The sequence below is a fragment of the Alligator mississippiensis genome, chromosome 1, assembly GCF_030867095.1.
Source record: "Alligator mississippiensis isolate rAllMis1 chromosome 1, rAllMis1, whole genome shotgun sequence".
Taxonomy (NCBI): Eukaryota; Metazoa; Chordata; order Crocodylia; family Alligatoridae; genus Alligator; species Alligator mississippiensis.
In genome coordinates, this window is record NC_081824.1 from 93,902,491 (window position 1) to 93,928,434 (window position 25,944).

The following is a 25,944-nucleotide window of genomic DNA, read 5'->3' on the forward strand; positions in this document are numbered from 1 at the left end:
CTCATTCTTCTGACAGTCAGAAAAACATCAAGCCAAAGTTTACCGATGACCAGGTTGTATGCTTATGTTCTCATACCAAGACTGTCCTTTAGCTCATAGTTTTCTCTCCTCTGGTATTTGCCCACCATGTATTTATATAGAGCAATCCTAGCCAGTGTCAGGTATATTTTGCTAGGTTAAACAGGCTCTTTCAGTCTTCTCCTGTAAAGATAAATTCACTATTCCCCCACTTCTTCCTGACTGCCCTTTTTAGTGCCTGCTCCAGTTTGAATTCGACTTTTGTGGCACGAGTGACTAGAACTGTACAGAATAATCCAGACGATTATTCTCACCAGAGGCAAGGCAGGACAGCTGTGTGCCCTGGGCCCACCTTGTGCACAGGGCAGTGCAAGTTAAGTGGCCAGCTGCAGCAGCAGCTGTTTTCACACTCCGACTGCTATGCAGCACCCATGGAGTGGAAACAGACACCATCTGTTATCTCATGTGTACCGCTATAAAAGTTTTTATGGAGGCATAAATGCTGAGCAAAGAGAAGGAAGGGAAAAAAAAAAATCAGTGGCACACCAAAAGGTGGTAAAGGACTCTGCCATGTTACTGCAAAGTACATCTATTACTGCTGTGGTAGAAAAGTACAAGCAGCCTTAGCTGATTGTGCTCTCCCATCACCCTTGGCAGTTGCCCACTTTCCTCACTGATAGAGGCACCCTGGGGAATTTGTCTCCATAAGGGTGCTTTTTCTGCCCAGGCAGATCCAGGTCTCGAGTCTAGCTGTGTAGAGAAAAGCCCTTCTTTCCCCACTCAGTCAGACCTATCCCTGGTAATCACCAAGGATGGGTCTGGCTAAGAGGGGAAAACAGGGAGATCACATCACCCCCAAACCCACACCATCAAGGACAGGACAACAGGCAACATAAGCTTCACCCAATGAAGTGATCAACTGTGCCTCAACACATTGCGGCACAGCCTATCCACTTCATTTGGTGACATCTGTCTCTAGCCAGCATTGCTACCCGTCACCTCGAACAGTTGCACCACTGAGTCTCATCAGTGCCTTCTATAACATCATTTACACAAATTTGCTTTCACAGCTGTGTCACATCACTGGCCTCTATACTCACAGGATGATTAATATAGACAGGTCTTTTTCCTCCTCTCTCATTTCCAACTGATGAACCACCCACCATGCAGTCTCCCTTCCTCTCATAATAGAAATTCAGAAGCCTACCTATTGAAATGCTAAGATCCCAATGGACATTGGAGTCATCCAAAAAGCACTAGAGTAGCAAAGAAATCAGGAGAGCCTCATTTTACCCCACCTCCTGCTTTTAAACATCTTTATGAATATAGTTAATGCCCTTTGCAGCCAGTAGGACTCTTTCCATGCACTTCGGCAACCTCTGATTAGATCTAAATCCACTCTCTCAGTCTGAATAGAAGTAATAATGGTAATACACGGTGCAAGTAAAAGCACCACAACCAAGCGCAGGTCTAAAACAAAACATCAATAATAAATAGCAGCATTCAGAAGATGGCTTTGCCATCTCCTTCTCCCTGCCAGATCATTTCTTTAATAACCAGGTGCTTCCAACATAGGTTTATAATGGCAAAGTGTGCCAAGTAGACTTTTTCCCCTTCAGTTGGTCCCTCTGCAAACATGTACTAAGCATCTCAGCAATGTAAATGTGGCAATAAATCACCCAGTGCTTGTTACATTTATTCAATAAAATCTTTATCAGAGTTGATTTTCAGGTTTTTTTCAGGTTTTCCAGCCCCAAAAGCAATTCCAATAAGCTACACAAAGATAAAAACAAACATTCTTTATTTGCACCAAAAATACAAACAGCTAATACTTCAAAAGTAGACATATATATATCTATCATCACACTCACCAGAAAACAAACTTAGGTTAAAAGATTAGCAGCCAAAAGAAATTCAGCTTTTTCTTTTCCTAGTTATTTTCTGTACATCTCTTTTTTGGAACAGGAAATTCCAGGAAATAAAGAAAACCCTTTACGTTTTCATATGGAAGATATTACTAAGATGACAGAATTGTGTAAAGGAAGCTAGTATTACAAGGTAACAAAAAGGAGTAACAGAAGATATAGGTTGCCAGGTATTTCTTGTGTGTAAACATTGCTGCTGCCTAAAAACAAAACAAAACAAAAAAACAGCAAACAAAATATCACATGAGTACTTCTGTTTGGCTTAGCAGCCAGGAAAATAATAAAAGCTGCTTTTTTTTTTAAGTGCTTAACCCCTATATCCAGGAGTAATGACTTTCAGACCTACTTAATAAGAATGTGCTCAAAAAGCCAATGCTTAGGGTATAAAAGCTGTCATTCTGTAACTCTGCACATACAAACTGGCTTTATCTGCATGAATGAAAGATTGCTTTGAACAGTCCTCAATCATATGATGTCTCAAATCAAAGTAATGCTATTAGGGGCAGCAGTCAAATAAATCCCAGCAGGCTGAAATTTGAGTACAATCAATATAAAAATAGGCATCTTTAAAACAAATAAAGGCAATTTCCCCCTGTCCTAGGAAGATAACTGCACACGGTAAGGAACATAAAACATTTTTCTACTATTGTGACAGCTTACCTATAACAGGCAGAAGCGTCAGCAAGTTCCCTAGAGACAAGAAATCCAACCCTATTTAGGCTTTAAACACAAATCAACCACTCCAAGTAATTCATATGATTAGCAGAGGGATATAATACTTCCTACTCACAAAATGCAAAGAAAGCAGTTGCATTAATAGCAGCCAAATGCTGACACATTTTGTTACTTAATATTAAGGGACCTTCAACTTGATTTTAAAAACTGACAGTATGTTCCAAGTCTATTTTGAAAAATGTTTTAGGATCTTTTTTCCTACGTTGATGTTTATTCAGGTCTTTTTAGCATGGGGAAAAAAGTGACCAATTAGCTAGAGACAGAACCAAGAAACCAAGCAAACCATAAAAATGTCATCAAACCCACAGAAAGTTAAAGAAAAAAATGCTAACTTTTTAGTCAGAAGCTTCTCACATGAGTAGTTTTCACAGATAAATTTATTTGATGTGCCCTTTAATCTTATAGTTATAACATGGGATGGAGTATGGACTCTTTATTACAACCAGCCTCATTTCAACCACCCTTGAGGGTTGTTTTTTTTTTTAATTTCAGCAAAGTGTTGAGAACAGTTGAGGACTGATCTACCAGACAAGTTCCTGTATTAGCACACCACTAAAAAACTGTGCATTTAAGATGTCAGTAGGCCTATCAACTTTAGTGATTATGGTACAAGTTTTTGTTTCTGATCTACAGAGTACTATAGGTTTTACGTTTGTTAATATTAACCTTGTAACAATGAACCTAATTTTAACAGATTCTAGAAAGTTAACTAAGGGCAACAAAATTCAATACAGAAAAATCAAAGGTTTGAGCACAATATATTTACTTTAAGACTGTTCTGAAGTTCTACAACAGCTGTGTTTTTCTGCTATTAAACATTAATTTGTTTTAATAAGAATATCTTTTTTGCCAAAATATGCATAAGCACCTTTTAACTTAAACTACCACAGGCTCTAACCCAAGCAATTCAGCATCTCCAGTGACTTATCTTAACCTTTTAAAAAGGATAAATCAAAATATAAATAAAAAGGAAATAAAACAATGTTGATAAAGTAAAAGACCGACACTAACACATACCCAACTATATCCATGCAGATGTGTTATACCAAAAATAAGACTCTTCACACACAACATTCGAAAAAACAGGATTTTAGTGGCTTGTGTCTAACCATTTAAATACGTAGTATGTTTCCAAGAGAGCCGAATGCTGCTATTATCTGTGAACACCAATAATGTGCATCACTGGCAGTTCTGCTCTGTTTGTAGCTAGCATTGGAATTACGTATTCAACTTTCAGACATTTAAAGAGACCATTAAAAAAAAAAAAAAAAATCAGAGCAGCATGACTACTGAGAGGTATTACTAGGGGGCTGGTTTTACAGATCTGCAGCAAAACCCTACAGAACCTAGATTTGACCAGATGGAATTTTTACTTTGAAACATTCTAACTCCATTACTGACTTAAACCAAAACCTCCAATGCATTATAAATTAAACTTTGCTAAGTCACAAGAACCACATCAAAAAGAACAGATACAGACTGTACTAATATATAGGGAAATTAAAAGAACTGACAAACTAGATTTTTATGGAGTTACTATAGTGAATGAAAAAGGAAAGGAAATAAAGAAATGAGAGAAGTACAAAAGAAAGGTACAAAAACCTGCATAAAGTCAGAAAAGCTTCAGCACATCTGAAGAGATCAAAATTATTCTTCAAAACCAAAGCCTATACAATGTCTCAGAGGCCTGCCTTCCCATGTTTGTTAATATACCCGTTTAGGAGTCAGACAGCATTCTGTTTAACTTGTGTAGTTCTATATCATTACACTGAACCATAATTAAACTCCTCTTTTGTGCCATCCTTAATCCATTACAATTGTATCCAATATACCCGCAGTTGCAGTTTTCAGGTTTTGTCTTTACAGCTCAGCTGTATTTTTCCTGGATGTTCACAAGACTGGCATTTGACTGGAAACGCTTGGCTAGAAAGAAAAATATTCAAAATTAAAATAAAAAAAAAAGATACACAAAAGGCAGTTTCCCCACACCCTCAATTTATCTGGCATATAATACTGAACAATGCTAAGGCTTGCCCATTTCAACAAAAATATATGGCTTGGAATCCATTTCTTCCATTTTTTACAAGTCTTCTGGTTCCGAGATGGTTAGAAGTTACCATCACCTCCTCAATACTGCAGACCCCCATATTTAGGAGCCTCAAATTTTCCATGGTGCCCTCTTAATTTCAAAAATAATGTTCTGACAGCACTACTTACGCAGAAACAGTATACGCTTCTTCTGCTTTGAGTGAAGGAAGCTACTAAGATAAAACACAACTGGCAAGAAAAGGATAAATGAAGAAACTGCAATCACTGGGACTGTATCACTGCAGGGGACAGAACAGTTAAAAGTCCTACTCCAAAGCCTTCGAGTAATGTTCATCTATTAGAAAAAACAGAGGAACACATGGTGAGAAACTGATGCATTCTGGACTGTATTGCTGTTTTAAACAATACTGCAAAGTTCAAAACTTTTTAACTAGCACAGTAGCAACTTACAAGAGCTATTTAAAGTGCTTAACTTAAAAAAAAATAGAAATAATGGGCTAAGTGACTGAAGGAAATGGCAAAGCTCCTGTTGACTGCAAAGGAGAATGGATTACACCCAATATTTCAGAGCAGCAATTCCCAAACAGTGGCTCTCACAACACTTGCTGAGGGTTAGTGAAGAGCTAAGTGAAGGGTTAGTGAAGATCACATTGGCTGATCACACACAGCTAAAAACCACATTAAAAGATAACCAAATATACATGAAGAGCTTTCTTAGTATGCATGAGCCCTATAAGCAGCTATTGTAGTTAGGAAGTAGTTACAACAGTTAACTGGACCTGTAGCTAAAGAACTTCAGATAAAAACCAAAGATTACCAGATCTCTTCCATGTACCTCCAACTTGGAAAAAGCTGGAATGTTCCCTTCACAACCCCCTCAGATGGAATTAAAAGCCCTGTTGCCCAAAATGGACTGTGAGGGGGATTCTAAACTAACATTCACTTGTCAGAAGTGGGAGACTCTTTAATAAGCACTGGAGGTCCAGACCTCTGTTTTACACACCTTCCAAATGAACAGCAGTATAATCAAGTATCCTGGGGACCTGGTTCAGCTAATAACTCAGAAGAGTGAGCAACCCATGACATTTTTTGAAGCATTTAAAGTTTTATTTCTCAAGTCACAAGGCATTACCATCCCTCAGTGCACCCAACCTGAGACCACTATATAGTGTGACAAGTAGTTTCTTTGGCATGCCAATGATCGCTTCCAATGCTGAAAAGTAAAGGGAGATGCCAAACAGGAATGAATTAAAGCAGGTAAGAGATGGCTAAAGAGAGTTAAGTGAAATTTCTCCTTTGGGCATCAGATAGATAATAGATTGAGAGGAAAATACTTACTGCATCTTCCACATCAATACACAAGTGCTTGCTGTGTTCTGATTCGCCATGCTCTGACTCTCTCTGCATTTCAGTATACAGAGTATTCAGCTTTTTATAAGTTACATTACAGTTTCTGCATACCTCTGTGTAGTTACTTGCTACCAAACTGATTGCTTGCCCCTGAAACAACAAGTAACATGAACATAAAATAAAAATAACTTTAAAAATCCCGAATCCAAAATATTAGCATACCAAAAATGTGGAGTCTACAGTGAAGGGTTTTTTGGTTGTTTCCAACTTCTAAACAAAACCCCTCAGTGAATTAAAAGTGTTACCCTATTTTTCCACAATTTGATGTATATGAATTGCCTCTTGCAAAACCAGATGTTATCCAAATATTAAATATTTGCAAACAGGTATTTAAACTGCTGACTTCTAATGTTAAAACAAAGATCGTTAACAGCAAAGTTTATCCTAGAACTATAGATCAGCTTTCCCCTGACCCTCCACTGACCTCTTCATAAGTAAAAATCAAACATTGAAAGGTCATACACTAATTATTTTGAGCTTTAATAACTACTACTATTGTCCCCTCCCCAGCAATCCAAGATGATGTTTCAACTTGAGTCCCTTGAAAATGCAGAGAAGTGTAGTGGAGAAATATCCAAAAGGTAACCAAAGGGGTTAGGCACCCAGATACAATGGAACAATCTATTCTAAATAATCTACATTGACAGAATACAGGACTGCCCCTTCTCCTCTAAGAGTGCATTTGAAGTTTGCTTCTTAATCATAAATATTGTCCTTTGTGGTTTTAGGATCAAAACATAAGAATATCAAGTAGTTTAGCTATAAGAGGAAGATGACTTCTCTGAAAATTCTTATCACATAGGTAGGCTGTAAAGGAAGAAGGGGCAAATAAGATCTTCAAATTCTACTGTTTAAGTACTATCATCACTAAGAAATAATTGCATGAGTTCATAGCCAAAGGCTGAGCTCACCTCTCCAACACCTTTAAAACCTCACTTTTCAACTTAAGTTAACTGTCAAAAAGCTTGTGATACGATCCCCTTCAAACTACCTTGCTTAGGAAAAAAAAAAGGACCATGAAGCTTTGGAAAGGCCATCTCTGCTAACACCTGACCATTAAACATGGTACTACTCAGCACTACCCAGCCTGAAAGAACGGAGAATAATGGATCTAAAATGACAACATTAGGACTGGTCAAAAAAAACCCAACACTTTTACCTGGGGAGGTGGGGGGGAGGAATAAGCCTTCTGACCAGTTCCAGACAACACAGTCCAAGAACTCCAGTCATGTGTAAAGTGCTCTAGCTCAGGCATGACAGATCCTCAGTCTTAGGGAACAGAGGGTCCCTCTGTTAAAGATAGTAAAAATTCCTCTTTAAGGAGGACTAAAAGACCCATTCAGCATCATTTTACTGGGCCCAGAATCTACACATTTTCAGCTCAGTGCACACATTCTCCAAAGCATTTAAATCTAAGCACAGATGTGCAGAGCTGGTAGAGACTAGGGCTGTGCGAAGCTTCAGTAGCCGATTCGATTTGAATTAAAAGCTCGGAATAGATTTGGAAAAGCTTCAGAAAAGATTTGGCCACTTTGGAGATTCAGCCATAGACAGTCTGCTGGGGTTGGGGCGGAGGGGGAGGCAAGGAAGGGATTGTTACTGGGGGAGGAGGGTGGGGGTTGGAGCTGCATGTTACTGGGGGAGGAGGGTGGGATGTGGGCATGACAGCACTCAAGAGCGGGAGCTATGCCTTGCTGTCATTTGCCCGGGGGGGGCCCCCGCGGGGCCAGGATGCAGGCATAGCTCGCTCCAGGCAGAAGAGGGCAAGCAGCAGCAGGGCACAGCCCCTGCTCCCAATGCTGCTGCGCTCACATCCCGTGCCACACCGTGCCAGCTGGGCAAGTGGCAGCAGGGCAGAGCCCCCGCTCCCAGCGCCGGCACAGGCACGGCAGCGCTGGGAGTAAGGGCTATGCCCTGTTGCTGCCTGGAGCAAGCCACGCCTGCATTGCACCACCCCTCCCCGCACTGGCTGGGCAAGCGGCAGCAGGGCATAGCCCCCCACAGCTCCCCCCACCAGGGCAGAAGCAGGTACAGCCAGAGGAGCTGCAGGAGAAGCCCCCATGGCTGCCCTGCCCAGCCCAAGCCCTTGCCTGGTCCCAGCCTAGTCCTGGCACTTAAAAGCCCTGTACTCACTAGCTCTGGCAGCAGCGATCGGGGTCTCTGAGAGCTCGTGGCAGAGTCCCCTGGCACAGCATGAGGCAGTGGGAGGCAGCACGGATCATCCCCCCCCGCTTGACACCCGCGCAGCAGCTGCCCCATGGCATGGGTGCAGCGCAGCTCAGCAAGGCTCTGTGCACTGTCTGGGAGCTGGGGCACCTCCACCTGTCAGCCAGAGCCTAGTACCACGCAGCCCCAGAGGCCCCAGCTCCCAGAAAGCGCACAGCACCCTGCTGAACCGTGCTGCAGCCACTGATGTGACAGCTGCTGCGTGGATGCCACACGAGGGGGATGATCCCCACTGAACAGGGGGGCTCTGCCACAAGCTCCTAGGGGCCCCAATCACTGCTGCTACAGCCAGTGAGTGCAGGGCTTTAAGTGCCAGGACTAGGCTGAGGCCGGGCATGGCAGCCATGGGGACTTCTCCTGCTGCTCCCCCTGCCTGGAGAGAGGCAAGCACAGCTGAAGGAGTCACGGGAGAACCTGCAGATGCCTGGCTGTGCCTGCCTCTCCCCAGCCGATCCAAATCACCGAATCTCTCCGAATCTTCTGAAGCCAATTCATCCGAATCAAATCACTGTCCTCCAAATCGTCCGAATCCAAATTGAATACTTCCCTATTTGCAAAGGCTTAGTAGAGACCTCAAGAGGTCATCTAGTCTACCCCTCTGCTCTGAGGCAGGATCAAATGTACCTACACCATCCACAAAAAATGTTTACTTAGCCTGTTCTTAGAAATGTCCAATGACAGGAATACTGGTACCTCCATTGTTATCTAGGAAGTTAAACACTAAAACATAAATTAAGAAAACACTTTCTAAATATAATCTAAACATACCTTGCTGCAAAAACAAACTGTTTCTTGTCATCCTACCATACAATTAATCACTGTCCTCTAATTATTTTCTTATATACTGGATGATTTTTAGGTTCCCCCTCAGTCTCCTCTCTTCTAAAGGAAACAAACCCAGATCCTTCCACCTTTTCTCATAGATCACGTTTTCTAACCTTCTTATTCACAGTACTCTCCTCTGGACTTTCAACAATTTGTCCACAAATTTCTTGAAGAGTGGTGAACACAGCACTCCAACCCAGGCCTCACCAATGCCAAGGAGAGCAAAGAATTACCTTTCATGCCTTACACCTCTCAATATATCCTGACCTTTGTGTCACAAGTCCTAGAAGGCATCATGGTCCTTGTTAAGTGAACTTAAGTGCAACATGAAATTCAGTCAGGTACTAAAATTTGAGTCTACAATGGCTGAACACAAATGCTATCCTTTGCTCCTTTCTTCTTTCCTACCTATTATGACAAGTCAATAGAATCACCATCTTCTGGTGTAAGTATTAAAAGCTTGCTATCCAAGTTGTGTCAGAAATATTCCTTTTGGAAGAAGTGACAGAACAGCAACAGTGATAAAAGTCAATTATGGTAGAATTCAGTTGTCGTCGTCGTCCCCCCCCCCCCCCCACACACACACACAGAGGAGACAGCATCATTTTTTCCTTCATAAACATGCTAAGTACTGGGAACAGATGACAGGTGTGGAGAGAAATTTGTTGTGAGGTTTTTTTAAGCTGTCAAATTATTAAAAATGCACAGATGCTTTCTATATTATGTTTTTCTCAGTTCATTTATGTTGTGATGCCACTGTTGCCAAGTTAGTGGTTACTGAAGATCTCAACATTAATGCAAACACATATGTATTTGCATTAATGTGGTGTTCAAATGTGTTCAGATCAGTGGGCCCGGATGAACTTCATCCAAGGGTGCTGAAGGAATTGGCCAGTGTCATAGCAGAGCAGCTGGCATAGCTGTTTGAGCACTCATGGTCCCAGGGGACTGGAAAAGTGCCAACGTGGCCCCTGTTTTCAAGAAAGGGAAGTGGAACGAACCAGCAAACTATAGGCCAGTTAGTCTCAACTCTATCCTTGGGAAAACTCCTGAAAAAAATCATTAAGGATCCCATTTGTGGGTACCCAGCAGGGGAAAAAATGCTGAAAGGAAATCAGCACAGATTAACTGCACATAGATCCTGCCTGACTAACCTTGTTTCTTTTTATGATCAGGTCAAAATGCTTAGATGCAGGAGTCAAGGTAGAGGTCATCTCCCTAGACTTTAAGAAGGTCTTCAATACAGTATCTCATTCTGTTCTCATAAATAAACTGACAGGCTGTGATGTAGACGATTGCACGGTCAGGTGGGTTGCAAACTGGCTTAGGGGTCGCACCCAGAGAGTGATGGTGAATAGGTCGAGATTGACCCGGAAAGATGTGGGCAGTGGAGTCCCACAAGGCTTGGTCCTTGGACCGGTGCTATTCAATGTCTTCATCAGTGACTTGGACAAGGGCGTGGAGAGCACCTTGTCCAAGTTCGCAGATGATACCAAATTATGGGGCAAAGTTAACACACCAGAGGGTAGGGAATGTATCCAGGTGGATCTGGACAGGTTGGAAAAATGGGCAGAACGAAGTAGGAATAGATGTTAGCGCTGGAAGGGACCTCGAAGATCATCAAGTCCAGCCCCCTGCCCCAGGGGCAGGAAGTCAGCTAGGTTCAAAGGACCCCAGCAAGATAAGCGTCCAAGTGTTTCTTGAACAAGACCAGAGAAGGTGCCTGCACCACATCTGGAGGGAGCCTATTCCAGGTCTTGGGGGCTTGGACAGTAAAGGCATTTTTTCTTATGTCCAGCCTAAAACAGTCTTGTAAGAGTTTATGATGGTTGGTCCTTGTTTTTCCTTGCGACACTGGTGAACAGATGTTCTCCCAGATCCTGATGAACACCCCTTGTGTACTTGTAGGTGGCCACCAGGTCCCCCCTTAGCCTGTGCTTTTCCAGACTAAAGAGTCCCATGGCTCTCAGCCTCTCTTCATAGGGCCTATTCTCTTGCCCTCTGATCATGCATGTGGCTCTCCTCTGGACTCTCTCAAGCTTCTCGACATCCTTTTTGAATTGTGGAGCTCAGAATTGGATGCAGTACTTAAGCTGCGGCCTCACCAAGGCCGAGTACAGCAGGAAGATGACACCCTGAGATTTATCTGAGAAGCATCTATAGATGCAAGCCAGGGTTTTGTTTGCTTTACCAGCTGCAACATCACATTGCTGGCTCATGTTTATCTTGTGGTCAATCATGTCCCCCAAGTCTCTTTCCGCAGTGGTGCTAGCAAGTATAGCACTGCCAAGCCTATAAGCATGCTGTGGGTTTTAGGCGCTGCACTTCAAGCGGGATGCGGAGAATCTTGGGAGGATTCAGAGGAGGGCCACTCTGCATGGTCAGAGGCCTTTAGGCAAGGCCCTACAAGGAGAAACTGAGGGACCTAAATCTCTCCAGCCTTCGCAAGAGAAGGCTGAGAGGTGATCTTGTGGCTGCCTACAAATTCATCAGGGGAGGGCAGCTGGGAATAAGAGATGCTTTATTTACTAGGGCACCCCCTGGAGTAACTAGGAACAACGGCCACAAATTGACAGAGAGCAGATTTAGGTTGGACATTAGAAAGAACTTTTTCATAGTAAGGGATGCCAGAATCTGGAATGGGCTTCCAAGGGGGGTGGTGCTCTCCCCTACCCTGGGGCATCTTCAAGAGGAGACTGGACAAGCACCTAGCTAGGATTGTCTGACCCCAGAGCTCTTTCCTTCCCAGAGCAGGGGGTCGGACTTGATGACCTACTGAGGTCCCTTCTGACCCTAACATCTATGACTCTACAGGAACTATTGGACATAACACAACCCATCACAACCAGGGATTTCAATGTTCCCAATTACCCAATTGTTTGCTAATGTACTTTAAGAACTTTTAAAGCAAAAAAGTTGTTTCCCCATAATTCTGCATTATTTTACTTGCAAAGAAATGACAGCTTGGGAAGAAGGCTTTACTACCGGCAAAATTCCACAGAAGACAGTATAACAAGTTTGGTAAAACATGCTGTTTGTGACTCATATGAGGTGCATGCAGTAACATGAGTTATTCAGCTGCAGTGTTACATGTACATGTTTATTCTGCAACAGGAAATGTATGCTTAATATTAAGTATCTGAAACACGTTGCGCCATTCCTTTCAAATGGTTCCTTAATAAAACTACAGAGAATACGTCTAACATTTTCATTTAATTTTAGGATTAAATTGCCATAATTTCTCTAATGTTGGTGCACTTAATATGCGCTTACGGGCCATTTTCCAAGGAGCATTCCCAAGTTTATTTTACAAAAAAGGAATACTTAAAGATTCTAATTGTTTGTAACTTTCTAGTTAAAAAAAAAACAAAACTTCTTAAAAATGGTTCCAGATAGTTGACCCTTTCAGGCCAATAGGTACTGCAACCAAATAATTGGAAACTCAGATTGTGAAGTCACAAGACAACAATTCCAAAAAGCAATGGGTAGGTAAAGTGACTTGCTTTATGCAGAGATGATGTGACTTGCTATATAATTATCAACTATTGTGAATCTAGAAATTCTAATATGCAATAGCACTGTAATTACATATAAAATGAAGTCAAGGTGAACAACAATTAGAACGCATTTTATGTTCTCAATTGTAAACATCTGCGTTTTATAGATAATTATTCTACCTGCTTAAACTGCTTAAGCATTTGCGAATTGTATTCTCCTGTATGCATCCCCTGCAGTCTGTGCTGTATATACAAGATTTTACTATACAACAAGAGGACTTAGTTCTGACCTTCAATACATGCTATAAATACCTGGAGGTTATGTTCAAAACACATCAGTGTTTTATTGAATAAGTCCAGGAACTCTATTGTAGCATTTGATAGCCCTTCACTGCTGTTCTTCAAGCAATCTGTCAAAAAATAAAAAAAAGAAAAGAAAAAAACACCACATACATCAAGATATCCTAATTTCTACTGCCAACAAGCCCTTGGGTTCTACACCTTAACAATAAGAGCTCTCAACTATAAAAGATAGAGCCAGTCAGCTTTGTGTTCTCCTTATTTGGTTACTATTATGCTGATGTCTCAGACTTGCTGTCCTAACTCATTCGCACTCCCCTCTTCATTGAGGATATATTTCAGAATTAATTGGCCTTGATTAAGTGAAAGATGAAGACTATCATCAAGTACACTCTGAAGAGAGCATTCGAGCTATCTTTGGGCTTTGAGACAACACAAGACTCTACTTTTATTTTTCACCCTGCCAATCTGGCTTTGCCTAGCAGCATTAGCATGCACTGTCTAGATAAGTACAAGTCTTAAGAGGGTAAATGAAACAGCAAACACCTGGGGAACACTGGGAATATTTAGGCTTACAGACCCACACAAAGCAGGGGCATAACATACACACTTATTTTTGAGGAAGTGGCAAAGAGCTCATGAAACACTCCTTCTTAATCCTATCCTACTCTATTCCCTTCAAGTATTGCTTTTCCCCTCCCCACATCATATTACTCTTGATACTCTGACTTGATACTAGACACTTGGAAATGAAAGCTGTTGGTTTGATTGAGGATTTCAGTTAAAAAGGCACAATCCAGGTTGGCAGACCCCAAACAGGACCCTTCATAAAAGATGGAAGTAAGGGAATACTGCAGCATACAGGAACAGATCTAGTGCTAGGTGCTCAAGGACAAAAGGCAGAAGGCAGTATATGCTTCACTCTGCAAATCTGAATTTGGATTTCTTCTGGAGCCAGTCCCATCCCTGTATTAAATTACTAATTAATAGCAACCTCCCTAAGGCTGTCAGGGTGCTTGGTGGCAGTCCCAAAGGCTTTGCAGTATTTGGGTCTAGACTTTTACACCTGCTATTACAACACTATTACTACTGCACTTCTGTTACACACTTAGGGCACAGCATGCCTGCTCTGATGTGGGCTAATTAGCGCACATCAGTGCAAACTTGATTAATCTAATTAGCATGCTCCAGCAGCCTCCACATCACATGTATTTACTGTCCCTGTGCTTTGAAATGGCGGCAGAGGCACTTTAACTAAACCTCATCAAACAAGCTTCAGTTAAAGCACCCCTGATGCCATTTTGAAGTGTGGGACACTGAATACATATGACGCTGCAAGCGCTTTAATCAGAGCAGTTCATAGTTTCATAGTAGCTAGGGTCAGGAGGGACCTGAACAGATCATCTAGCCTGACCCCCTGCCACAGGCAGGAATGAATGCTGGGTTCACAAGACCCCAGAGAGGTGATTATCTAACTTCCTCTTGAATTTGCCCAAGGTAGGGGCAAGGACCACTTCCCTGGGAAGCTGGTTCCAGATTTTGGCCACCCTAACTGTAAAATATTGCCTTCTGATCTCTAACCTAAACCTATTCTCCATCAGCTTATGACCATTGTTCCTTGTCACTCCAGGTGGTGCTGGGGAGAAAAGGGCTCTCTGCCTATTTGCTGTTGATCTCCCCTGATGAGTTTGTAGGCAGCCAACAGGTCTCCCCTCAGCCTCCTCTTCCTGAGGCTGAACAGGTTCAGGTCCTTCAGTCTCTCCTCGTACGGCCTGTCCTGCTGCCCTCTCACCAAGTGGGTGTCCCTCCTCTGAACCCTCTCCAGGCTGGCCACATCCCTTTTGAAGTGCGGCGCCCAGTACTGGACGCAGTACTCCAACTGCGGCCAGACCAAAGTCACATAGAGGGGGAGTATCACTTCTCAGAGCCGCTCTAATTAAAGTGCTCCCACACTGCATCCCAGAGCACATGTAAAGATGCTCTTAGCGTAGGGGACACATCTCCTTTGCCAGGGAAATTTTCACCCTAGTATGTGCTCATCAGCAGCAATTAAAGAAAATCAAGCAGCCTGTTCTGGAGTCAGATTCAGTACCTAAAAATTTCAAGGCCAAATTTAGAAACCCCTCCTCATACTAATGAAGTCAATGGGACTTCTTGTGGAGCAAGATACTATTGAACACAAATAAGGGGATTAGAAATGGGTTTATCACTGTTCAAGGTATTCTAACTCAGTGGAGACCAACTTTTTTGGCAGGAATGCCACATATTAACCCCATACCCTTCACAAATGCCACCTTAATTCCCTGCCCCTTACCAATCTGCCATTCTGCTTTCTGTTCCCTACCCAATCTGCTGCTCTGCTTTTTGCCTCCAGCCCTATCTAGTGCTGTGCTGCCTGTCCCCTCCCTGACCTGCCACATGCTACACACAGGTTCTCATCAGCTGAGAAACTTCAGAGGAAAAGGTAAACACATCCTCCCTATCATAAGAGTAGCACAGAGGTGAAAGAATAAATCGCATACTTGCACAATTGGCCTCCTCCCAAGTTTTGTTAAAGAACTCTGAAAGCACCACGACTATCTGTAACCTATCAGACATCAAGAGGCTTTTCGCACAGTTGTAGCTCTTGGAAGAATTCTGGAACAACAACAAAAAGAAAAGTATTATGAATTCACAGGGAAGCAACTTTGAAACTCTGGACTTACATGTTACATTCACTTACCAATAATAGTTTGGTCTGTTTTAAACTACTTATAACAACTCAGCAAATAGACTACAGCAAAATCTCTGTCTTACCAAAGAACAGAAGAAGAGAAAACATTAAATAATGTGAACTGCACAACTGTATTTCTTTCATGTTCAGCAGGCAAATTCTTAGCAGGTTTAAAAGGAGGACCACACAGGAACGTCAGTCACAAATATGCTGAATGTAAAAGAAACATCTTCTAATACTTACTAGTTGTGATAAGATCTTTACAAATTACATTTGTCACATGTGTGCATTAACATGTGTTTTCTAGAGAAGGAAACTTTTGATTCTGCACATACTGACTACCAAAACAGGGCCCTGAACTGAAATCCCACAAGTTTAACCATACTAAATGATTAAATGATTATATTAGCACAATTGGTATGTCCATTATTCATATACCATGGTTTAGGTGTTTTTGTTGCAACTTCATTCAGTCTAGTAGAAAGTTACCCCTGAAAGATTCAGGGGCAGAAAGCTACCACTGTAAGCTACACCAGTTAATCCTTCATCTGTTTGTGCACATTTCAGTGTAGCTATTTGCTAAAGTCAAACAGGCTATATAAAGCCTGATGCCTGCCGGCAAGACAAAATAATACTCTAAGTGCTTAGCTGGTCATATGGAGCTAAGGGGCAGATCTGTTCCTGCTGGAAAGTCAGCATGGGCTGCCTTTCTGAATAGCTGCATCTCTGTCCATCCCTAATCCTGGCACAATTTACACCAATAATATTTAAAAGCAATGTAGGCTACACAGGAGCATGTGTTATTCTGCACCTGTCCAAAGAGAAAGCTAGATTCCATCCCGGGTTATGCCAGTAGAAGCCAATACAACCAGCATTCAATTATTTAACTCCATCTGATAAGAAATACCACATCTCCTGTGGGTGACTGATGCCGATCTCGCTGCCCCGGGGGGGGGTGTCCCCCATGGCTGATCTCGCTGCAGCCAATCACTGCAGTCACTTCTGGGAGTGGCTGTGGCCACTTTTGGGAGCGGCTGCAGCGATTGGCTAGCACTTGCAGGGGGGTCACTGGCGCTCCTGCCTGCTCCCCCCCTATTGCCTAAGTAGCGAGCACCGCTGATCAGGGGGTGCACATGCACCCCCATGCACCAGCTACGTGTCGCCACCGACATCTCCTTAGTTTACTGGCAAAAAGCGCTCCAGCAGAACCTCACAACTGAAAGCTGCTCTCCTTCAGCCATGCGCCACCACAAATCAGCCAGTCTTCAAGTTAATCCCTCCTAGCATGCAGCTAAGCTTTCCGGCACACAGACTGCAGACTGGAAAAGCAGAGGATTATCAAGCCTTAAAAGAATATTTTGAAGTGTATGTGCATGTTTCCATTCCGTCTGAGAAGAGATTCAAAGCAGTGACTGGGAACATGCATTTCTTGCCTTTCCTCCTCAAACCACAGATTGACTGAATCAGCCAGGCAAGCCCATGCTGATTTTCCAGCAGCAACAGATCTAGCCCTTAGTTCCACATGACCAGAACCATATTTAGCACAAAAACTATTCAGCCCTCTTTAGAACAAGCACTGGTTAGGATTAACAGGGCTACCAATAATTTTTGCATAAAAGAACAGAGCAATACAAGACAGATTTGTAATTCATGCAATATAGGAAGGTTTGCTGTTGTTGAGATCCATTACAGGTTTCCCTCACTTTATGCATGTTCTGTAGGTGCGAATTCGCTCTTACGAGATGATCCTTTTTATACCAAAAATTCATCTTATGCAAGGTAAATTCACTCTTATGCGATCAGTGTGGTGGAAGCCCACAGTCAGCTGCTTTGTGTGGTGCATTGCATGAGCAACATGCATTAAAATATAGCCTCCTGTGCGGATCTGTGCTCCTCTGTCATTGTCTGCAACATGTGTTTCTGTAGTTGCCACCCCCATTATGATAGTGTCCTGTGCTTGTGTGTACTGTCTGCTGTTGGTGAGTACCAAAATTGGCTTGTAAAAGTGGTAGAAATGGGTCTGGGGATCAGTACAGTTGAGATCTTGGAACACAGCCCTATTTGTTACATTGTAAAGTGGATTCCCTTTATGGGAGCTTGAGTTATGTGCCATTTTCCAGGAATGCATGTACAGCATAAAGGAAGGGAAACCTGTATTTATTTACTCTTCCAGCACCATGGACTGTACATAAATAAGGATTAGAAGGGCCTTGTTTGGCCATCAGGTTCAGTCCCCTGCATTCTAAGGCCATCATTTACTTATGGAACCCCAAAAAACTACTTCAAAATGCAACTAATGGCACAATACCCAAAACACTGGCAGCATTCTAACACACCACAGATAAAAGCAGGGGAAGCAAGGGCACTGCCTATGTCCTGCAGTGACAAGCATAGGCGGCAGAAGGCCAGGGTTAATGGGGCTTAGCAATGGCCCTATGGAGGCGGGGGGCAGGGGTCAGGCAGGGCTCAGCCCCCCCAATAGTATTTTCACCCACCATTTTCGGTGACAAGGAAGTAGCTGGTTAATACATGCTCAAAAGATCCAAGGACAGCAATTCTCAACCACAGAGACCTGAGATTCTTTCCCGGGTGCTAAGGAGTGCTACATGATGTTAGCACTGTTAAGTGTGCAAACATGATTTGCAAGATAAACCCTGAGGTTTCAAATAGAAATCTATACCATTAGAAAAATATTCTGACTTGTTGTGGTCTTCCCGACTTCTTTGCAACAGAAGAATTATTCCATTATTTTTCCATAGTCAAAAAATAAGTACAAGCTAAGACTTGGCATCTTCCAAGGGATGCCTTGAGAACTACTGTCTTAGAAAAAGCATCATGCCCCATGCTAATTCAGGCAAAAACCTCTACAGTCTACATCATTCTGATGAAAGGGAAGATTGTTAATAATAAAAACGTATGTTAACGTACACACACACTTAACAGAACAGCTTGCTAAGTATAGAAGCCAATTAAAACAGACAATGAAAGATCCATGTTTGGCAAGTGAAACACCCTCTTTCATTCTGGGCAACAGTTTCACTCCATCATCATCATCCCCTGAATTATCATACGTTCATGGATCAGTCCCCAGCAAACTACCATCAACCTGTCCAAGGAACTTACATGAAGTTTACAAAAAAGAAAAACAGATGGAGACAGAGAAATAAGGTAGGAAGTTGAAAAGGAACAATGAGACCACAACAGGAAGCATGACTGGCACTGGCAGCAGCCTAACCACTGCTGAGTTTTATGTAAGCATCCCATAAAAGGGAATACACAAAGAGATTTAAAGGACAGCAATGAAGTGGTTCTGCAGACATTCATCCAGAGCTCCTCACAAGAACAAGGATAGCGCGGGGAAAAGCAAACACAGCACATGCTCCATCTATAGAAGGCCAATTACTCGTCTCAACCTGAGAAAATATTCTGAGCTGCCTTCCATCTCCAATTAAGATTTAAAGGACTTATTTCAACCCTAGTTTGATCCAGCTAGAAAGCAGAGGCAGCCCAGATAACACATCTGCTGCTCTGTTTTGGGGTAGAAAGCCTTTCAGAAAACAGAGGACTCACATTCCCCACCCCTACCAAAAGATGCCTAAGGAGAAACTCTGCAATTTCTGTAGCTTTGCAATCAATGTCTGGCCACAAAAGTTCTGAAAGATCAAACCAAGAGTATAATTTAGGGAGGCTTGAGGTTCAATGCGACTATTTATCTCAGCTCTAAAAGGTGCAACATAGGCTGCATGGCTGTCACAGCTTGTGCATCTCAGTCCTGACCTGGATGAGCTACCAGCTGGGCAGAGAAATTTCTTCCTTTGCGGTTAACAGGACATGAAACATCTCACACCAGCTACCTGTTTTTGGGACAGAGAGACATTGAATGGCAACTGTTTTCAAATCCAGCAAACCCCAACTGGATAGGAGTCATGATCAAGAGCATCTCCCATCAAATGTCCCCTCAACTCCCCACAAACACACATGAATTAGGCAAGTAAAGCAGAAAGGTAACAAGATGAGGTCTATCCCTCATCATCTCTGAAGCATACAAACCCTATTATTTAAGACCCATCATATGTTCAGATTCATAGATTCTTGGAAGACGTGACTAAAGACCATGCCTGCTGAAGAGCTTATATACATCTTTTTCTAATTAGCTGGACTAGGAGTCATTTCAGAACCATAAAGATGCCCAGTGTTCTCACTGGGGGGAAAGAGCGCTGGGTCTCGTACACCCCTGAGCCCTAGGGATTGCAGCAGTTGTGGTCCCTAGGGCCCAGAGGTTTTATACCGGGCTGGGTGCATCCCTGCCAGCCCAATCAGCTGAAGTGTTTCCCGCTGCAGGGGAGACCCTGCTACACCTACAAATTAAAGCTCAATAGAAACCAGCTATAAAGTTAGCACACATTTTTACATCTAACTTTAAAGTCGGTTGGAGCTTTTTTCATAGATTCACAGATGTAGGGTCAGAAGGGACCTTGTAGATCTTCTAGTCCAACCTCCTGCCCTGGGCAGGAGAGAAAACTGGGCTCAAATGACCCAGGTAAACGTCAAGCCTCTTCTTAAAGACCCCCAGGGTAGGAGCCAACACCACTTCCCTTGGAAGTTGGTTCCAGATCCTAGCCACCCTGACTGTGAAGGCAAGTACTTTGTTGTGTGGCAAGTACTTTACATGTGTAGCTGGTCTCAGGGTAACTGCACAATTAACCACTTAATTGCACAATACCTGTAACATGTAGAGGGGAGTCTCACAAGTGCTTTGCCTGTATGCTATGCCAGGAGAGCACTTAGCGTAGGAACAATCCCCTTCGTCCCCAGCAAAACAAAGCACTATTTTGCTGGTCTATCTTCATCTACACTAGGGGTTGCTTCTGGCATCACTATGTCAGTCAGGGATCACTGTAGCTACGCAGGCAAAAAAAAAAAAAAAAAAAAAAAAAAAAATACACGGACACGGCCCTGTGAGCACTACTGGAGAGAAGGAAAAGAAAACAGCAGTATAGGGGGAAGCATCCATTGGATAATCCCCATGGGACTGGACATACCACCAGTCATTGGGCAATATTTCATGAGCATGGGCTTAGCCAAGAACTAATGAGCAATTTTGTTTAACAAGTAATTCTGATTTTTCCCTTTGGCAGAAGGAATTTTTCTTCTGAAAACTACACACTACGTAGTTCCTCTTTTTGCTTCCTTCCTTTTACTCCTAACATATGAATTGTTGGCCCCAAAAAGGTACAAACAAAACATTTAATGCAATAATGGACCCTCCATTATTAATAATAGATGATACCTCCAAGGCTTATATCAAGGTGAGATATTACTATGACCATAAAAAAACAACTATTTTAAATTGCATTTATAGCACATTTATGTTATTTCTCTACCAGGGCATCAAATGGAAGCTAAGCATCCAATGCATTCAGTGGTTTAAGCAGAAAGAGGCAGTGGTCAAGCTTCTCTGAACTTGCAGATTAGGTCCAAGCCAAAAAAGTGAAAAAGGAAGCATAGCAACAAACCAAACAGATAGGGTCTCCATGACTCTAATCAGACCCAAGTGTTTTTCTTTCAAAACTTTTCCTTCAACCACTTGCCCCAAAATTGTGATCTTGGATAAACTCACTGGACACATAGCTCTGATACCTAGTTTCCATCTGATAAACCAACGGAAACTCTCATAGTTCCTAGGGCCTTCTTATATGTGAACAAGATGGGAAGTCCAGTCAAATCACACTGCATTAAAAGAGGTGCTCCCTAGAAGGGTCTACTCTAGAAGAAACCAATTCCCACTTTTTCTTGTTGAAATGCAACTATTTTAATTCTTGTTAAAATGCAACTATTTTGATTCTGTCATGTTTTATTTTACTTCCTAAGGCCTTCGAGAATTTCCATGTTATACCCCTAACTACAAGAATTACTATTATTGCCACTTCCAGCAACTTTCATTCAAAGAGTACACACATTCACTTTCACTTTAAGTTTTATGCATGCATGCACAGATGAAAGGCAGACCCAGGAAATATAGAAGATGTTTACACAGCAGTGGTCTGCTGGCTTCCTGAAACTTCCTCACCAGCCTCTGAAGCCTGACAGAAAATGTTCAAATAATACAGGCTAATAAAAATTAGTTATCCAAGAGTCACAATATTAAACCGGGCTGCCTTTTATCCCCAGTTTCTCATAGCTTGCTTACAGTATACTGTTGGAGGGATGACTTAAATGTCTAGTCAGCCAGTTTAAAATATTCAGATGCCTTGCAATTTTGGTTTACCTCACAGCAGGGTCACCTCACTCCCTTTTTTCCCTTCCAAAGATACACCAAGTTCCCTACATTCATTACATGTGGATCTTTCAGACAAGATAGTTACGCATGTACCAAAAAACATGATTCCAATTCCTCTCCAGCCAGGTAAAGATTTGGACCTTAACCTGACCTTCCACCTTTCACCAAAATTAGTATGTACTCATTGACTGCTCCCTACTCATAATAATTGCATGTCGGGGAACTGTAAATCTTTTACTGGTAAAGCCTGTCAAGATGAGAGGTGCCATGTAATGGCAGCATTATCTGCTGGGCTTCCCATTTCTACACTATGCTTTGTCATCAAGTAACATCTTATAAAAGTAAGCTGTACTGGATAAGCCAAAAAAATCTCTGCAGGATGCAGGTGTTACCAACATCCTTTGGTTGCAAATACCTGGGAATCTTAGTTGACTGGGGGAAGCAAATGGAAGAAATGATATAAATTACAGCAGCAACAGTAATCAGTAGGCTGCGGGCAGTATATACAAGTCTAATTTGCAGATATGGAGCCTTGCTGGCCTCAAAGGTACTGCTGGATATTTTTCCACTGAAGTTGGTGAGACCTTTCGTTTCAGATGCAAACCATACTGTGCTTAAGCATGCCTTAATCACCTTGAATCAGATTATTAGCATTTACCTGAGTTACACCACAAGACTTAGAAGCTGAAGCTTGTCTACCACCCTGTGGCAACCTGCTTGCTAGGGGAAATGTTGCAGTGTTCCACCAGCTGTGCTACTGCATACACGTTTTCAGGTAGAATCAAAACTCTTGGCATCTTCAGAACTGAAATAGCTCAAGTCTAGGTGACCTGAGACACCATGGCATTGCCAACTGTGCCAGGTGAACATGAGCATCATCTACTAAGGCCAGCTCTGCATGATGTGTGGAAGATTAATGTCACTCATCTTTCTCCTTGCTTTTTTTTTTCCCTCCAAGAAGGGATAGGAAGAGCATTCAATGAAATGATTTACTGCCAGGGAGTTAAGTTCAGGGGCTGGATCTGATCATAAATCTGAAACATAAGGAGAACACACACTTTTGAGACGGGTCCTTCTACTCGCTTGTATAAACATCTAAGTAAGTAGATATAATGAGCGTTCAATAATGAGAAGAAAAAAAATCTCACTCCAAAGTCATTTTAGGACCAAACACAGCACAATATGATGCACTGAAGAGAGAAAAGCTCCTCCTTCCAGGTGCAAGAACTGAGAGAATCATGGGCTTATGGGAACAAAGCACCAAGCAAAAACAACCTTTTAAGAAATTAATGGGGTCCTAGTCCCTTGCCAGTTATGATCTCTGAGCTCTAGAGTACCCTAATATTTGATAGGTTACAAAGAGAAAATCTGTCCATCTTGCCAGTTTATTGTGCGCACATGACAAAACTGGAGAAGAACTCTTAGGTTACAGAGGCACCACCCACACAGAGCACACCCCTACTGCTCCCATACAAAGCCAGGTAGCACAATGCTGAGAAGCAGCGTGCTCTGCACCCTCGCCTCCTGACCCCAAGGCAGAAGAGTGCCATTGATGCAGTGCTATCAACACCCAAGTGACTGCCTCTCAAAGAAACCAGTTCACCTTTGCACAGCACAGCAGGCAAGTGGCATGGACACAGCAGCAAAGTCCAGCTATCCCTCAGCCACTACGCCAGGTACTCACAAAGCCCTCACCCTCTTGCACCATGGAGCAGGGCATGCCCAGTAAGGGGCACCCAGGCAGTACTGGCTCTCTGGGAAGGACACTCGCCTGGTGCGTGCTCTTTTTGACACCCATACATCCCCTCCCCAGCTGCCCACAAAGCCAGGCAGAGGCCTGCCAGGAACAGGGAGGCTCCCTGAGATCAGAGGCAACACACACAGGGCGCCTGGCAGGGAGTGGCACCCCGGGGGCCCGTTCAGCCAGCCCCACACCCCGGGCAGGACTAGGAGGCCCTCCCCGCTGCACCTCGCCCCGCACGCACCCCCACGGCGCGGGTGATGTTGTCCAGCTGCTCCGTGACCGCGCGGAAGAGGCCGTAGCAGCTCTGACAGAGCCGTACGGGCCGGGCGCTGCGCACCAGGCAGCCGCTCAGCGCCGCGCAGCTGGTGGCGAAGCCCGCTAGGAGCTCCTGGCACTCGGGCTCCAGGTCCCCGGGCAGCGCCGCGCCTAGCAGCGCCAGCGACGCGTCCTCCAGCAGCGCCCAGGTCCCCGCGCCGCGCGGCGGGCCCCCGCCGGCGGCCAGGCCCAGCAGCAGGCACAGCAGGGCGCCGAGCGGGCCCATCGCAGCGGCAGCGCGAGAGGGAAGCGGCTTCTTCCTGCAACAGGAGCGAAAGCACATCACGTGGAACGCCAGGACATGTCAACGTTCGGAGCCGGGCCTAGCGCGGCGCGTGATTGGCCGCGGAGAGTTAGTCTCGGAATGCGGGGGCGGGGCCGCGGGAAGGGGCGGGGCTAGCGGAGCAGGTGGTTCGGCGCCGGGCGGGGAGCCGGGGAAGCGGCAGTGTTGCCCCGTGTACGGTAATTACCGTATTTTCACGATCATTTCACCCCTTGTACGGTCAATAATAGTAAAAAAAAGTGCTCAAATTGTAGGGTCATTTTTGAGGCAGTTCATTGATGCAGCATATGCAAAAGCCAAGTCATTCTCCCATGTATTTGGTAGCCGTGTTGGGCCGAGACAAAAAGAAATGCAAAACTCTAGAACTCTCATTCAGAGGTGATGCCTTTTATTAGATCAGCGGTTCCCACCCCTGGGTCACAACCCAAATGAGGGTCGGGGGGGACAATGCCAGCGGCACCACACAGAAAAGATGAGCTGCACCTCGCTCCCCTACCCCTGCCACCACACTACACTCTCAGCAGCGGGGCTGGGGAAAAGAAGGTTGGGAACCACTGTATTAGATCAACTAAGAAATTGGAAAAAAATTTAAAGGTTTTTTTTGCAGGAAAATATTTTTTTTTGTGATTTCTTAGTTGATTTAATAAAGTTATCATGTCATTCTCAGGGAATTTTAACTGGGACTATAGGACTGGCCTGAAAAGAGGAGAAACACAATCTCCATTCTCTCACCATTCCTAGAACTACTGCAGAATTCATTGTTTCCACGTAACTTTCCACCCATACGTGTGTCACATATGTAGGCACAATATATAAACCGGGTTGGGAAGGAACTTGCTGTTGTTTCTCTTTTAATTAACACTTGGAAGGCATAAGCAATGCTACTAGGTCTCAGATAATTATTGAGGCCTTGCCTAGCATAGGAACTTAACTCCAGTTCCAGCAATCAGTGGTTTTATCAAGAAGGCCCCATCCCTACAAGCCAGAGTAAACTCCACCAATGTAAACTGGAGTTTTCCTTGCCTATACTTCAGGTTTGCTGTGCCAATGGTTGGCCATCAGTTGCTGGGCACAAGGTAAATTCTTCCATCTAAATACGGTATCCCACCCCATACTGGTGAACAAGTTAAGAGGCTGTGACTTGGATGACTACACAGTCCAGTGGGTGGCGAATTGGCTGGAGGGTCGCACCTAGAGAGTCATGGTGGGTGGGTGTGGGCAGTGGAGTCCCACAGGGCTCGGTCCTTGGACCGATACTCTTTAATGTCTTCATCAGCGACTTGGACGAGGGAGTGAAATGTACTCTGTCCAAGTTTGCAGATGACACAAAGCTATGGGGAGTAGTGGACACGCCGGAGGGCAGGGGACAGCTGCGAGCAGACCTGGACAGGTTAGACAAGTGGGCAGAAAACAACAGAATGCAGTGCTGCACCTAGGGAGGAAAATGTCCAGCCCACCTACAGCCTAGGGAATGACCTGCTGGGTGGCATGGAAGTGGAAAGGGATCTTGAAGTCCTAGTGGACTGCAAGATGAACATGAGTCGGCAGTGTGACGAAGCCATCAGAAAAGCCAATGGCACTTTATCGTGCATCAGCAGATGCATGACGAATGGGTCCAAGGAGG

The 25,944-nt window shown here is 43.7% G+C and overlaps 1 protein-coding gene across 1 annotated transcript; it reads right to left on the bottom strand.

Moving 5' to 3' along the window:
- Positions 1–1,802: 1,802 nt before the first annotated feature.
- OSTM1 (osteoclastogenesis associated transmembrane protein 1) lies at positions 1,803–24,341 on the bottom strand. The gene is made up of 6 exons (XM_006258517.4): positions 23,964–24,341; positions 15,508–15,622; positions 12,998–13,095; positions 6,066–6,227; positions 4,896–5,061; positions 1,803–4,601 (listed from the first exon to the last, which is right to left on the bottom strand). Exons 1-6 carry the CDS (start codon positions 24,318–24,320, stop codon positions 4,546–4,548), a joined length of 954 nt encoding a protein of 317 aa, XP_006258579.2. The 5' UTR covers positions 24,321–24,341; the 3' UTR covers positions 1,803–4,545.
- Positions 24,342–25,944: the final 1,603 nt, after the last annotated feature.

Excerpts from the sequence above, each read along its gene's own strand:
- OSTM1 (XM_006258517.4), bottom strand. The coding sequence starts at position 24,320 with ATGTGCTTTCGCTCCTGTTGCAGGAAGAAGCCGCTTCCCTCTCGCGCT. Across the intron at positions 6,228-12,997 it reads GTTTTGAACATAACCTCCAG|GGGCAAGCAATCAGTTTGGT; the intron begins GTATTTATAGCA and ends TTGTTGTTTCAG. Across the intron at positions 5,062-6,065 it reads GTATTGATGTGGAAGATGCA|ATGAACATTACTCGAAGGCT; the intron begins GTAAGTATTTTC and ends TTTTTCTAATAG.